Consider the following 12428-nt stretch of genomic DNA (forward strand, 5'->3'; position numbering starts at 1 on the left):
GCTCTGTCCGCGCAGCTTTGGGCTGTTCCCAGGCCCCCTCCCCTCAGTGTAAGTCTCCGGCCCCCAGCTGCCTCACCTGGCCACACTCATCCCAGTTGCCCATGACCCCCTGACCTCCCTCTGACCCCCTCCTCCCCCATCCAGGGCTTAATTTGCCCCCACATTTGCTGGGGCTGAGTAAATGATACTTGTATGTTTGTTAATATCACTTTTCACAACTGACTTACTAGCTAGCAATAAATAAATTACAATAATTTGGATGTGTATATGTGCATATTTATTTCTTTTTCCTAAAGCTAATTAAGTATTTTAGGAAAAAGTGTGAGAGTGGCCACCAGCAAGAGTTGGTGGCCGCACTCAGAAGTCATTAAGTAATTTGTCCTGAAAACCCCAATATAGAGATTGTTGGGCTGTATGGATAAAATCACATTTTCCAAAAGCCATTTCTTGGTGGTGGTGGTTATTCCTTACCTAATATTGATTGACCTGTAGGGATTTGATTTCAAGGATTAGTTTAGAAATAATTTTTCTTTGGCTTTTTATTTTTTGGTGGAAGGGCACTTTGATATTTTCAAAGTTAGGAAATAATTTCACATCTCAACAAGTGCCATTCAGATGTAAGATAAGAATATTACTCTTGTGGGAGTATAGCTTAGTCAATTTATAACCCGTATGACTTGTCACATTACTGAAATGCCTGTCAGAACTTGCTTTGTGCTGGCAAGAAGGAGGTTTTGTTTCTATGAAGGTTTGGCAGGTAAAATGTTTTATGAATCTGGATGTTGTGATCATTTAGGTATAGCCAGTTACCCATATTGATTCTTATAAATGAATTGCTCTGAGTGTGTTAGCCACTGCAAAACACACACTCTTGTCACTCTGTTGCCTGAAATAATGGAGAGTATCTTTCATCTGCTGGACAACAATTGCTGCTGAGCACAAATTGTCTACCGCTTTCAGTGCAGAACAGATGACTACTTGAAAGCAGAAGTGGAATCTAGTTAAACAATCAACTTTCAGAAGCAACTTTAGTTTATACAAAAGCAGCATGTCCGTCAGCAAAGGAGTTTATGGGAGGGCAGCACACTGTCATGCAGCAAACTGAAGGCCCAATCTGCAAATTGCTGAGCGGACTCAACTTCCATTAGATCAATCGGTGGCTCAGCACCTAAAGGGACCCGGCTCTTTGTTTGAAAGGGCCTTGTTGTTTTCTCCATTATAGATGCTTGACAAGGCACTTGCTTCTCCAATTGTCTGGTGACTAAACTACCAGTTCCAGAAGGCTGAATCACAGCACAGCACTGACTTGTCTGGTGGAACGTGCTGCTGTTTAATGTGGGAGGATAAGAAGGTTTTGGAGGTTGGTTAAAAAGAGAGAGTACTTAGCAGAAATGGATGCTTTAAAATCAAGATATCTCTCTTGGGCCAGACCATGTGGAGAAACTGGAAATTCCAAGAAATGAAATGTCTTCCTGTTACTGGTTTGGAATAATAACCAGCTCTGGCAGCAACTTGTTCACAAAAGCCTGGAGCTGAAAGGGAAATATGATATATTACCATTGTAGCATTGTGCCTTTTATAATATGACTGACAACATTTTATTTCTGTGATTTTTCTAGGTGTAATGGGATGTTGAACAATCCAAAGATAAAATAATTTAATAGATTTTATAAAATTTCTGCTACAGGACTGTACAATGATTTATTTTATATGCTTATTTCTGCATTAATTGTAACATTCTTTCTTCCCCCCCCTTCAGATTTTGTATTGATTCGGAAAATAGGATTGGTAGTAATGGAGTAGAGGAAATAAAGGATCATCCATTTTTTGAAGAAGTTGACTGGGGACATATCAGGTATATAGATGTGCTTTGTATATTGGATGGAAATCTTGGTAGCAATAATTTCATATGCTGCAAAGGCAGGAATAACTTATCTTAATTAGCTTTTTATTTTAAAGTGTAACTACAGTAACTCCTCACTTAATGTTGTCGTTATGTTCCTGAAAAATGCGATTTTATGCAAAATGATGTTAAGCAAATCCCATTTCCCCATAAGAATTAATGTAAATGGGGAGGTTAGGTTCCAGGGAAATTTTTTTTGCCAGACAAGACATTATATACATATACAGTATACGTTTTAAATAATTTTAAACAAACAGTTTAATATTGTACACAGCAATGAATGATTGTGAAGCTTGGTTGAGGTGGTGGAGTAAGAGGGTGGAATATTTCCCAGGGAATGCCTTTCTGCTAAATGATGAACAAGCACTCAGCTGAGCCCTCAAGGGTTAATAGGCTGTTGTTAATGTAGCCTCACACTCTACAAGGCAGCATGGACTGAGGGCAGGAGGGCGGAAACACAATAGATGCAGGGCAGTAGCTGCAAACACTTCCCTGCAAAAACTGAACATGATGATGAACCCACGCTATCCAGCTGGAGTGCACCACTCCCTCCTCCTGACAGCACGTGCACGGCTGCACAGGTGCTGACTTTCCAAAGTGCTGGGGGGGGTGCGTGCATGAGTGAGAGAGAGATGTGCATTGCCCCTTTAAGTACGCTGACCTCACTTCAAGTACATTGCCCTTTTAAGCTGATCAGCCAGTTCAGGCATGAAGCAACAGCTTCCTGCAAACTCTCCCCGCCCCTTCTGTCCCCGAGCCCTGTGACTGTCCCCTCCTCCACTTTGTGGAGGGGCAGGGCAGGAACAGGGGGACATCCTGACATCAGCACCCCTCTCTCCCAGCAAGCAGGAAGCTCCCAGGAGCAGCTCCAAGGCAGAGGGCAGGTCAGGAGCAGCACGGCAATGGGGGGAAGGCCATCTGAACTGCTGCTGGGCAGATGCTGAGCCACGTACCTTATGGGGAATTTAGGGGAGTTGATTGGGGGGGGGGAGCTGCCGGCTCCTCCTGATTCTAATCCCCACAAGGAGGGGCTGCTCTTCCAGAGAATCCTGCAAGCAGTGGACAAAGCAGGCAACTGCCAAACAACGTTATAAGGGAGCATTGCACAACTTTAAACAAGCTTGTTCCCTAATTGATCAGCAATGTAACAACGTTAACTGGGACAATGTTAAGTGAGGAGTTACTGTATTGGAAAAACAAGCAATTCCAGCCTTGTTCTCAGAGGAGGGAACTGACATTCATAGAGCTGATCCGTTTTTTATGCAGCATTCCCCAAACTAGAGAGAATCGAGACTAGTTTGCAGTGATGCAAGACAGAAAGCAGTGGTGGCAGGGAAATCAGAGTGATTCCTGATTTGCACTCACCTACCCCCAGCATGTTTGCTCCCATGGCTGCAGTGGGCCAGACCTTAGAAGCCAGACACCTCTCCCCCTGCTCCCACAGCTACCCATACTATAACAGGCTGACAGTATAGCTCATGGCTTTGAAAATACATGTGGCCCATCCCCAGAGAGCAGCCAGTGGTCACCCGCGTGTAGCCTTCTGACCAGGTCATTTGAGGAGGGGGGAAAAAGAAAATTAAAAAAATCCAGCAAATAAAAATAGCAAACAAAAAAATCATACACCGAAATCACAAAGAGAAAGAGAATGAAAAGGAGAAAAGGCTGCAACTGTGAGTGAAACACAAGGGCATCTCTTTTAAAACTGACTTCAGTGGCATTCAAACTATGGCCAATAGGGGCTGCTGCTGCTGCTACCATCCTTTAAGGATGCAGGGTAAACCTGTGTCTTATAAATATTGTACCTTTATGTGTTATATATTTCTCCTTGATGGTCACCCCACCCAATCCTGCAGCTCTCTTAGCTCAGTTGAAGTCAGTGGAGGTATAACATTGTACACCGGCTGAGAATCTTGCCCTTCGTGTTTACAAGGGGGATAGTGTCATCCAGTAGCAAAATTAAAAGTAATGAAGCTTTTCTTTATTATTCAGTTCTCTTTTTTGTGTGTGTAGGGAGAGGCCAGCTGCAATCCCTATAGAAATCAAAAGTATCGATGACACTTCCAATTTCGATGAATTTCCTGAATCTGATATTTTACAGCCAGGTGAGACCTTGTAAATTGCAGTCTTATCTAACACATCCCAAAATATAACCATAAATTTTATTTCCATTATATTCATTTTTCCAGTATCTTGATCCAACTACTTCAGACCTGCACTGTATTTGGATTATCTGGGAACTTTGTTAGTGAATTGCATTTAAATAAATAAATAAAAAAAATCTGTGAGCTACCCCTTCCTTAATCCTCTTTCTCGGGGTGTGTGAAAATATAGCTTTTAATATTGATTTAATCTAGGAGGAAAAGTGTGTGTGTGTGTGTGAGAAAAGGGTGTGTGTGTGTGCGCGCGCGAAGGTGTGTTGCCTTAATGGTAAGCAGTTACAGGATTTCACCATATAGACAATATTGCCACATTTTTGGTAAAATGTATTGCACTAATTGGTTTCAGATGTTTGGTAACATTGAGATTTAAGCCAGATGCAAATGTTATGTTCTTTGTGGGCAAAATTTCAAAAGCATCTAAATGATTGACAAGCAGCAGTACTAAGGTTAAACACTTACAATGAGAATTAGGCTCCTAAGTCACTTAAGTCATATAGGCACTTTTTCAAAAGTGCCAAGTCAGCATTTAGTGGGAGATACTTAAATGTATAAGACCTGAATCTGCAAGGTGATGGGTTCCCTCAGCTCCCACTGGCTTCAATGATACTATTTATGTGTGTTATGCTTAAGTATGTTGGCGTCAAACAGTCTTTATTCTTCAGCTCATCCCACTCACCCAAAATCTTAATTTTTTTTTTGTAACTCTGAAATGGCTCCTATAGAATGGCAAGTTGGTTTTCCTCTTTAATTCCAGAATTTTCAAACCTGGATGCCTGAAGTTAGGTACCTAACTCTATATTTAGGCAGCTAATTAAATTACATGGATTTCTTTTTATAAATTCTGAGGCTCTATTACTCCCATTGACTTTAATAGGCATTTATGATACACAGTATCACAGAAAATGTTGCTTATTCTTTAGATGCCTAAATATGAACTTGAGAACTTAACTTTCAGCACCAAGTCTGAACATTTTAGCTTAGAACTATAGGAACATTAATCTGAATAATTATTTTACAGAACAATTCTGTGTTCAGCACTGGAATAATATTAGATGTTCATAAAGTAAAATGTTAGCTCTCCTAAATGCTCTACAAATGTCACAAAAGCACTAATTAGTGAAGAAATTCAAAAAGAGTATAAGTATAGAGTGGTACAGTCCTGTTGGGAAAGGTCTGATTTTTTGCTGCTGTTTTTGGTGGGATACCGTGTGTGTGTTGTGTCTGTGTGTGTCTGTCTGTGTGTGTGTCAGTTCCTAAAAGTTGTTGTTTTTCTTAATTGTGGTGAAAGTTGGGGATCAGGATCTTACTGTGGCAGGCAATATAAAGGCCGTTCCTTCCTCAAAGATGCAGGGTGATATCCTGGCCCTTTTGAAGTTAATGGCAAAACTTCCGTTGACTTTGCTAGGACCAGGATTTCACCTGCAATCTTTATAATGCTAGAGAGAACCAACTTCAGGATTGTTTGCATGACATTGTGTGGTGACTTTTCTTACCAGCAATACTAATTTTTTTTTTTTATTCTTTCTTTTTGATTTCTACATTCCAGTGCCAAATACCACAGAACCTGACTACAAATCCAAAGACTGGGTTTTCCTCAATTATACCTACAAGAGGTTTGAAGGGCTTACACAGCGTGGCTCTATCCCTTCCTACATGAAAGCTGGGAAGTTGTGAAACAAAACAGAACCCCATAAAATTAAAAACAAAACAAAAAACAAACCTCAGGTAGCTGCATCACCAGGCCTGCTTGGCGTAGATATCAATACAGTGACTCTGGTGCGCATCGACTTCACAAGGAAATTCTACAGGATTAGGATTTCTAAGACTACTACAGGAATTAGTTGGCAGTGCCAGCTGGCTTTTTTTTTTTTTTTTTTTTTTTTTAATATTTGAATATTTTTGTTAACTTTATTATACAAAGGTACTGGAATAAAAGGATCATACATCCCTTTGCAACTGCACTGCCTATGTGTGTATAAAGGTTAATTATGCCTCTGTGTACTGTGGCTTTGTTTGTACTGTAAGCCATCTAATCCACCCAGGAGAAAAACATATCATTTTAAAAAGCAACATGGGCTAATGTTGCAGCACCATTATTTTACTGCTGACCTGGTGGGTTTTAGATATACAGTATAAAAACCATCAACCATATTTGTAAAGGTCTCCTTCGAGTGATTGTCCACATGGATTCCTCTCCTGGTGTACATGCACCCATGCACAGAGTAATTTAACAGTCATCAAACAACCAGAGACAACATTGCTCTTTTCCTCGAAGAAGCCGCTCGCCTTGGTACAGATATTTCAGAAATCCTGAGAACACCTGAAAGGGTAGCTCCACCTATGGAAGAAAGATACTCCTCCTCTTGCTCAGCAGTGAGAGCATACCAACCAGAGGACAGGTTCCACCCTATACTTAACCTTATTAATCAACTTCTGTAGCTCCACCTCTGCAGATCAGGGCCCATTCCATCATGCCCCAGCAGCATCTGCAGCTCCTCTAAGTGGCATTCCCTTTTTTGAGCTATGTAGGCTAACTACCATTTTCATTCAGTACTAATCCTTAGTAGAGAGCTCCAGATCTGATGTCCACTTTGCCAGAGCTGTCCTGCAACCATTGTTTAAACAGACTGCAAGTAGACCTCTGGACAGTGAGGTCACTGCTTGTGAGGCACCAGAAGTGGCACATATGTGGACAATTACGTAAACAAGGTTACTTGCCTTACAGTACCTGTGGTTCTTTGAGATGTGTTCTACAGCCTGACCACCTTCCCTGAGGGATGTTTGGGCCTGCTCTGGCCCTTATGCCCTCAGAACATCCAGGAGGCAGATGCGGCCTCAACAGATGCTGCTCTTCAAAAGAATCTAATCTCACACTTATTAGGTGCATGCACCCCAGAAGTGGAATCCATGTGAGCCACACATCTTGAAGAACCACAGTTAATATAGAGTAAGTAGCCATTCTTTATCAAAAATGTGCCCTATGTGATTGAACTTTGCAAGATACATGAAGGTAATTTATTAAGGAGATTTCATGGAAATAGCAAACACTCAGAAAAACTGGTGGTTTGTGTGTGGGGAGAGAGGAGAAGTATATACATTTAACTTAAAGCTACCTACTACACTGACTTGTCTGTACATATTGATTGGTTTATCACCAGGGGAAAATCTACACCCTCCTAGTCATAACACTAAAAATAATTTGCATATAAAACTGCCGATGGTTAATCAAATGAATGCTCACATAGGAGTTACACTGTTAGGGAGACTTACTGCATTATATTTAGCATAATAATCTCTCTTATCGTGACAGTTCAATTTCTTTATTTTCTGAAAAAATGGCATTATTTTAATCTAATCAGCAAATCAAATTAAAGAAAATATTAGAGTACTGCTTTTAGAACGGTAGTGGGAATTCTTTTTAAAGGCAAGTCTGTGACACTGTAATGATCTAAAGACAACAGAAGGTTTATCTACACTGGCTTTCCAAAAACAAGGAAGTGCAACATATCTTTTTGCTTGTTAATTTTTTCTTTTGACAGTGTTTGTCATTGTGCCATTTTCTTTCTTATTCTCAGAGTACCAAAGATCCTGAAATGGCTTGATGATTGCAACCATGTGAAGTTTTGATTTCCATGCCTATGATTTGTTAACTTCTGTTAAATGTGGAATGGGGTATATAATTCATAAGTTTTTTTCTGGAAAGTTAATCTATTCCAGCAGGAGAAACTGCTAAATCATCAGTTGCATAGAGGTGAGCCTGAACCAAAATCCTGACTATCCACAAACTGAGGAGGAAGTTTGGATTGAAATACAGCTGAATTTTTGGACTTGGGTCCATCTCGAATCAGCATGGGTTAATGAACTGAGGTACAGGCAGTAAATGATGGTCAGGGGGATTATTTTGTGTGTGTGAGAAGGGGTTAAAAATACAAAGTAATGTTGCCAGCATTCAGAATTGAATACTGTTGAGACTGCATTTGCACTGTTAATTTGCCTTGCTGATGAGTTAGGTAAATTTTATTTTTATAGGTCAATTATTAAAAACCTAAGTCATTGCATACAGTGTGGGATAATTACAAGCATTGTAACATACTGTACCTTGTCCTTTTAATGTTGTTCATATTACAAAAGCTCATTCTCAGAGTCTAAATGGCAACTGCTATATTTTTTTTCCTGGACTGTTGCATTAGTTGTGGTGGGGAAAGTTACATAGAAGCATTATAAAAGATTTATATGAGGCTTTTTACAGCATTTGAAAATAAACATAGCATTCTTTTGTAAAGTTGCAGTTTTTTTAACACAGTTCATAACGTTATTTTGTTTTACTTTCCAAATGCGTAGACGACAGAGAACTTCTGAGACATTTGAAGGCTTTCGGTGTTGGATATGTCCATATTGAATTCCATCATATACCAGTCCAAGCTACAGTTGCCTTCAGTCAAAAGAATTAGCCATGCTGCTGTTGCTATCATTACATACATTACATTACTATTTATTATAGCTTCCCAGGCTTTTTCCTGTGTGGACCACATTTTAGTAAATTGAGTCTCTTGTGGAGAACTTGCCCCACCTATTTGTTATGGGAAGAACCACCTCCCTTCCCTGGGTGCATATCGTCTCTGTGGCAACTGTTGCAAATGATTACATGTAATATATTTTACTGGGCCAGCTTTTGGGGTTGGAAGGGACAAGTTTCTGAGCTTTACAGAGCTCTTCTTCAGGTCCTGAAGCGCGAAAGCTTGTCCCTTCCACCAACAGCAGATGATCCAGTAAAAAGTATTCCCTCCCCTACCTTGTCCCAGGATCTGAGAGAGACCAACACAGCTACAACAACACTGCAAACATACTTTCTTATTGCAAGTCCATTCACAATATAGCTACTGCAACACTTCAGACAACAAAATATCATTTTAACAACCCGCTATTGCCAGGTTTTGAAAAGCAGAAGACCAAGGGTGATGGTGATAGTTTAACATTTGTATTTCTGTAGCACCCAAAGGCTTCAGCTACAGAAATGTACCACAATGGGACTACAACCCTACAGGTTGGGTCCCATTGTGGTAGGCCCAATACAAAAATATAATAAATGACAGAGAGCTTACAAGTGAAAAGACAAGCTATAATATGTGGATGAGAGAAAGAATTGAGCTGGGGTGAAATTGGGGAGACACCGTAACAATATAATAGTATGTGTGCAATTATCCTTTCTTTTTTTTTAAAGTTATATTACTGGGAGATTTAGTTCCTGCACAGAATAATCATGCATTTAAAAGCATTTTTAGAGTTTTCAGACTATTCTAAACTAGCAGGTTTTGTTGTTGTTGTTTTTTGGCTGCATCTTGATTTAGCTATAATTTATTCCCTCCCCCGTTTTTTTTAAAGGGTACTTTTTATTTCCAAAGATTCTCTTCATGTTTTTAGAAAGTTGTTCACTGAGACTACTTAAGACCTGTACCAAACCTTCTCTAGCTGGATATCTTATACTCAGTCTTCTGTACACTGGGGAGCCCAATTCTGCACAGTGGTGAGAATTCTCAGCTCCCATTGACTTCAGTCAGAGTTTAAAGTGTTCAGAGTCTCCCAAGGTTGCCCTAGATGTTGCATTAATCAGACCAATGGGTTTGATCCTGCAAGGTCGTGAGCAATTCCTTGAGGTGCAGCGCATCCTTAACAGTTGCTCAGCACTTGGCAGGATCAGGCCATATGAGCTTAGGTTTGAAGTCCTTCCTGAGTCAAAAGTCCCAGTAATATGAAAGTTACTGTGGATTTACAGTATTGTAACAGATAAGAATCTGGCTCTTTGATTTCAAGAGGAGTTTTGACTGAGAAGACTTGGTGACTGAGCAATGTAATGTTGAGGCGAGATTTGAGAGGGATACTGTTGGAGAAATCCTGGCCCTATTAAAGTTTCTGGAACCTGCATGCACAGAAGGAGTTAGGCATTGTGACACTGAGTGTCATGGCACCTAACTTTTAGGTGCCTACAAATTCACAAGAATACACTGCAGTTCACAAAGCTTCAGTCCAGCACCTGAGTTCCCTAGACCAGGGGTTCTCACCCTTTTTCTTTCTGAGCCCCCCTCCCACCCCCCCCAACATGCTATAAGAACTCCACGGCCCACAAGTGCCACAACAACTAGTTTTCTCCATATAAAAACCAGATCCAGCATTAGGGGGTAGCAAGCAGGGCAATTGCATGGGGCCGCACACCACAGGGGCCCCTGCGAAGTTAAGCTGCTCAGGCTTCGTCTTCAGCCCCGGGTGGCAGGGCTCAGGGTCTCGGGCTTCAGCCCCATAAGGTGGGGCTTCGGCTTTCTGCCCTGGGCTCCAGTGAGTCTAACACTGGCCCTGGTTAGCGGACCCCTGAAACCTTCTTGTGGCCCTGTAGGGGATCCCAGACCCCTGGTTGAGAACCACTGCCCTAGACAATGAACATGGAGAGAGATTCACATGAGGGTATGTCTACACTGGAAAAAATAAAGCCCTGTGGTAGCAAATCTCAGAGTTGGCCTCAGGCTGTGGCACCAAAAATCGTAGTGTAGGCATTCCTGCTTGGGCTGGAGCCCAGGCTCTGGTACCCAGTGAAGGAGGTGGGTCTCAGAGCCCAGGCTTCAGCCCAAGCAGGAATAGCCACACTGCTATTTTTAGTGCCACAGGGTGAGCTCAAGTCAGTTGAACCGGGCTCTGAGACTTGGTGCCATAGGTTTTGTTTTTTGTTTTGGTTTTTTCCAGGACAGACAAAGTGTTAAAAAGCGATTCACAAAAGTCAGAATTTGAGGTGGGGAGCTGCCCAAACTAGCCAATGGGAGATGCTGACCAGTGGGGTGTGTGCGAAGTCCCACCCCCTCACAGAGATCGGCACCTAAGTTAAGATTGCAGGGAGGTGCTGTGATGGGATGCCCGGAATGCAAACTGGATCTTGGGACCCCCGAGCCCTCTACCCCACCAACCTGGGATATCCCTCTCACACTGTGATGCTGTGTCAAGCCACAAACCTCTGGCAGGTACAGCACTTACCCAGACATCCACAAGCAGGGACACATCCAACTGAGTTACGTGAATGATCTCCCAGGCACTCGTGAACCATCAGTAGGGAGGCTCCAGCCAATTCCCCCCAGCTCTCCAGCCTTGCACCCCAGAACTGTACTGTCTTACACTGGGCAGGCTTCTGACCATTGCAAGTTCATTACCCAGTCCGCCCCGCCCTTGATGTGAAGAGGACATACACTAGACTTTGTAAACTGAGCTGAGATTTCCCAAGCACTTCAACCAAAACACAGTGTTTTCGGTAAAATATAAAACAGATTTATTAACTACAGAAAGATAGATTTAAGTGATTATAAATAGCAAGCGTAGAGACCAAAGTTGGTTACCTAAGAAATAAAAATAAATTCGCAGTCTGAATTCTACAAACTAAATAGGATTTGAATCAAGCAGTGTCTCACCCTGACAGATGGTACAAACAGGTCACAGATCTTCAATACACGGGCTTGAACTCTTTCCTGGCTTGGGACCACCTCCCCCAGTTCAAAGTCTTTGCCCTCCAAGTCCAGACTTATTTCCTGGTGTTTAATTGGGAGCGGGGAGAGGCCAAGTGATCATGTCACTTCCCCTCTTTTATAGCTTCTTCCAGCTTGCTGGAAAGATCTTTTGACCTGGGGATCAGGCAGTCCCCATTGGTCAAGCAGTCTCTATTGTCTACGTGTTCTCTCTGAGAAGTCTTCTGATATGGCTGTTGGAAGAGTGGATTCCCTTTAATGGGCTGTCAATGTGTCTGGCTACTCCGCTGTCGTATCTTAAAGGCTTGTTGTGGGTGTTCCCAACCTCACAATATATTTCAGTAACACACACATAGCAAAACTTCATAACTTCACACACAATGATAGCACATACAATCCAACAGGATATCAATGTTCAACAGATCAAGACATTTAAAATGATACCTCAGAAGGCCTACTTCGTACAAAACATAATGATATGACAGTAGTAAATAGGGGGTTTCCAGAGTGCTGTTTTGAAGTACAGAGTGTCACACAGGCCTAGCTTTGCTTGCAATTTTCAACCAGGAGCTTCTCTTTGGAGTTAGGCACCTCTGCAAGAAACTGGTGGCTGGGGCAGGTGCGACCTCCCTCTAAACTTTTAGCCCGGTGGTTAGGATACTCACCTGGGATGTGAGAGACTCCTGATTCGAGTACCCCTGCCTCTGATGGGGAGAAGGGTTTTGAACAGGGATCTGCTACCTCTCAGATGAGTGCCCTCACTGGGCTATGGGATAGTCTGATGCGTGGCCCCCCTCGGTCTCCTGTTGAAGCTGTTGCAAATAGACTAGAGCTGTTGGAGCAGAGGGACTGGATCCTGGGTCT

The 12428-nt window shown here is 42.0% G+C and overlaps 1 protein-coding gene across 3 annotated transcripts in view; it reads left to right on the top strand.

Annotated features, from left to right (window-relative positions):
• STK38L (serine/threonine kinase 38 like) overlaps positions 1 to 8347 on the top strand; it is a 70668-nt gene extending 62321 nt beyond the window's left edge. For 2 of the 3 annotated variants that reach the window (XM_005296664.5, XM_065569155.1), the window contains exons 12-14: positions 1760 to 1855; positions 3917 to 4008; positions 5612 to 8347. In XM_005296664.5, coding sequence (XP_005296721.2) covers positions 1760 to 1855; positions 3917 to 4008; positions 5612 to 5739 — 316 coding nt within the window. In that variant the 3' untranslated portion in view covers positions 5740 to 8347. The remainder of the gene's footprint in view (positions 1 to 1759; positions 1856 to 3916; positions 4009 to 5611) is intronic. The other variant, XM_042848483.2, reaches the window with a different exon arrangement.
• The last annotated feature ends 4081 nt before the right edge of the window (positions 8348 to 12428 follow it).

The sequence above is a fragment of the Chrysemys picta genome, chromosome 1 (assembly GCF_011386835.1).
Source record: "Chrysemys picta bellii isolate R12L10 chromosome 1, ASM1138683v2, whole genome shotgun sequence".
In the NCBI taxonomy this organism is placed as follows: domain Eukaryota; kingdom Metazoa; phylum Chordata; order Testudines; family Emydidae; genus Chrysemys; species Chrysemys picta.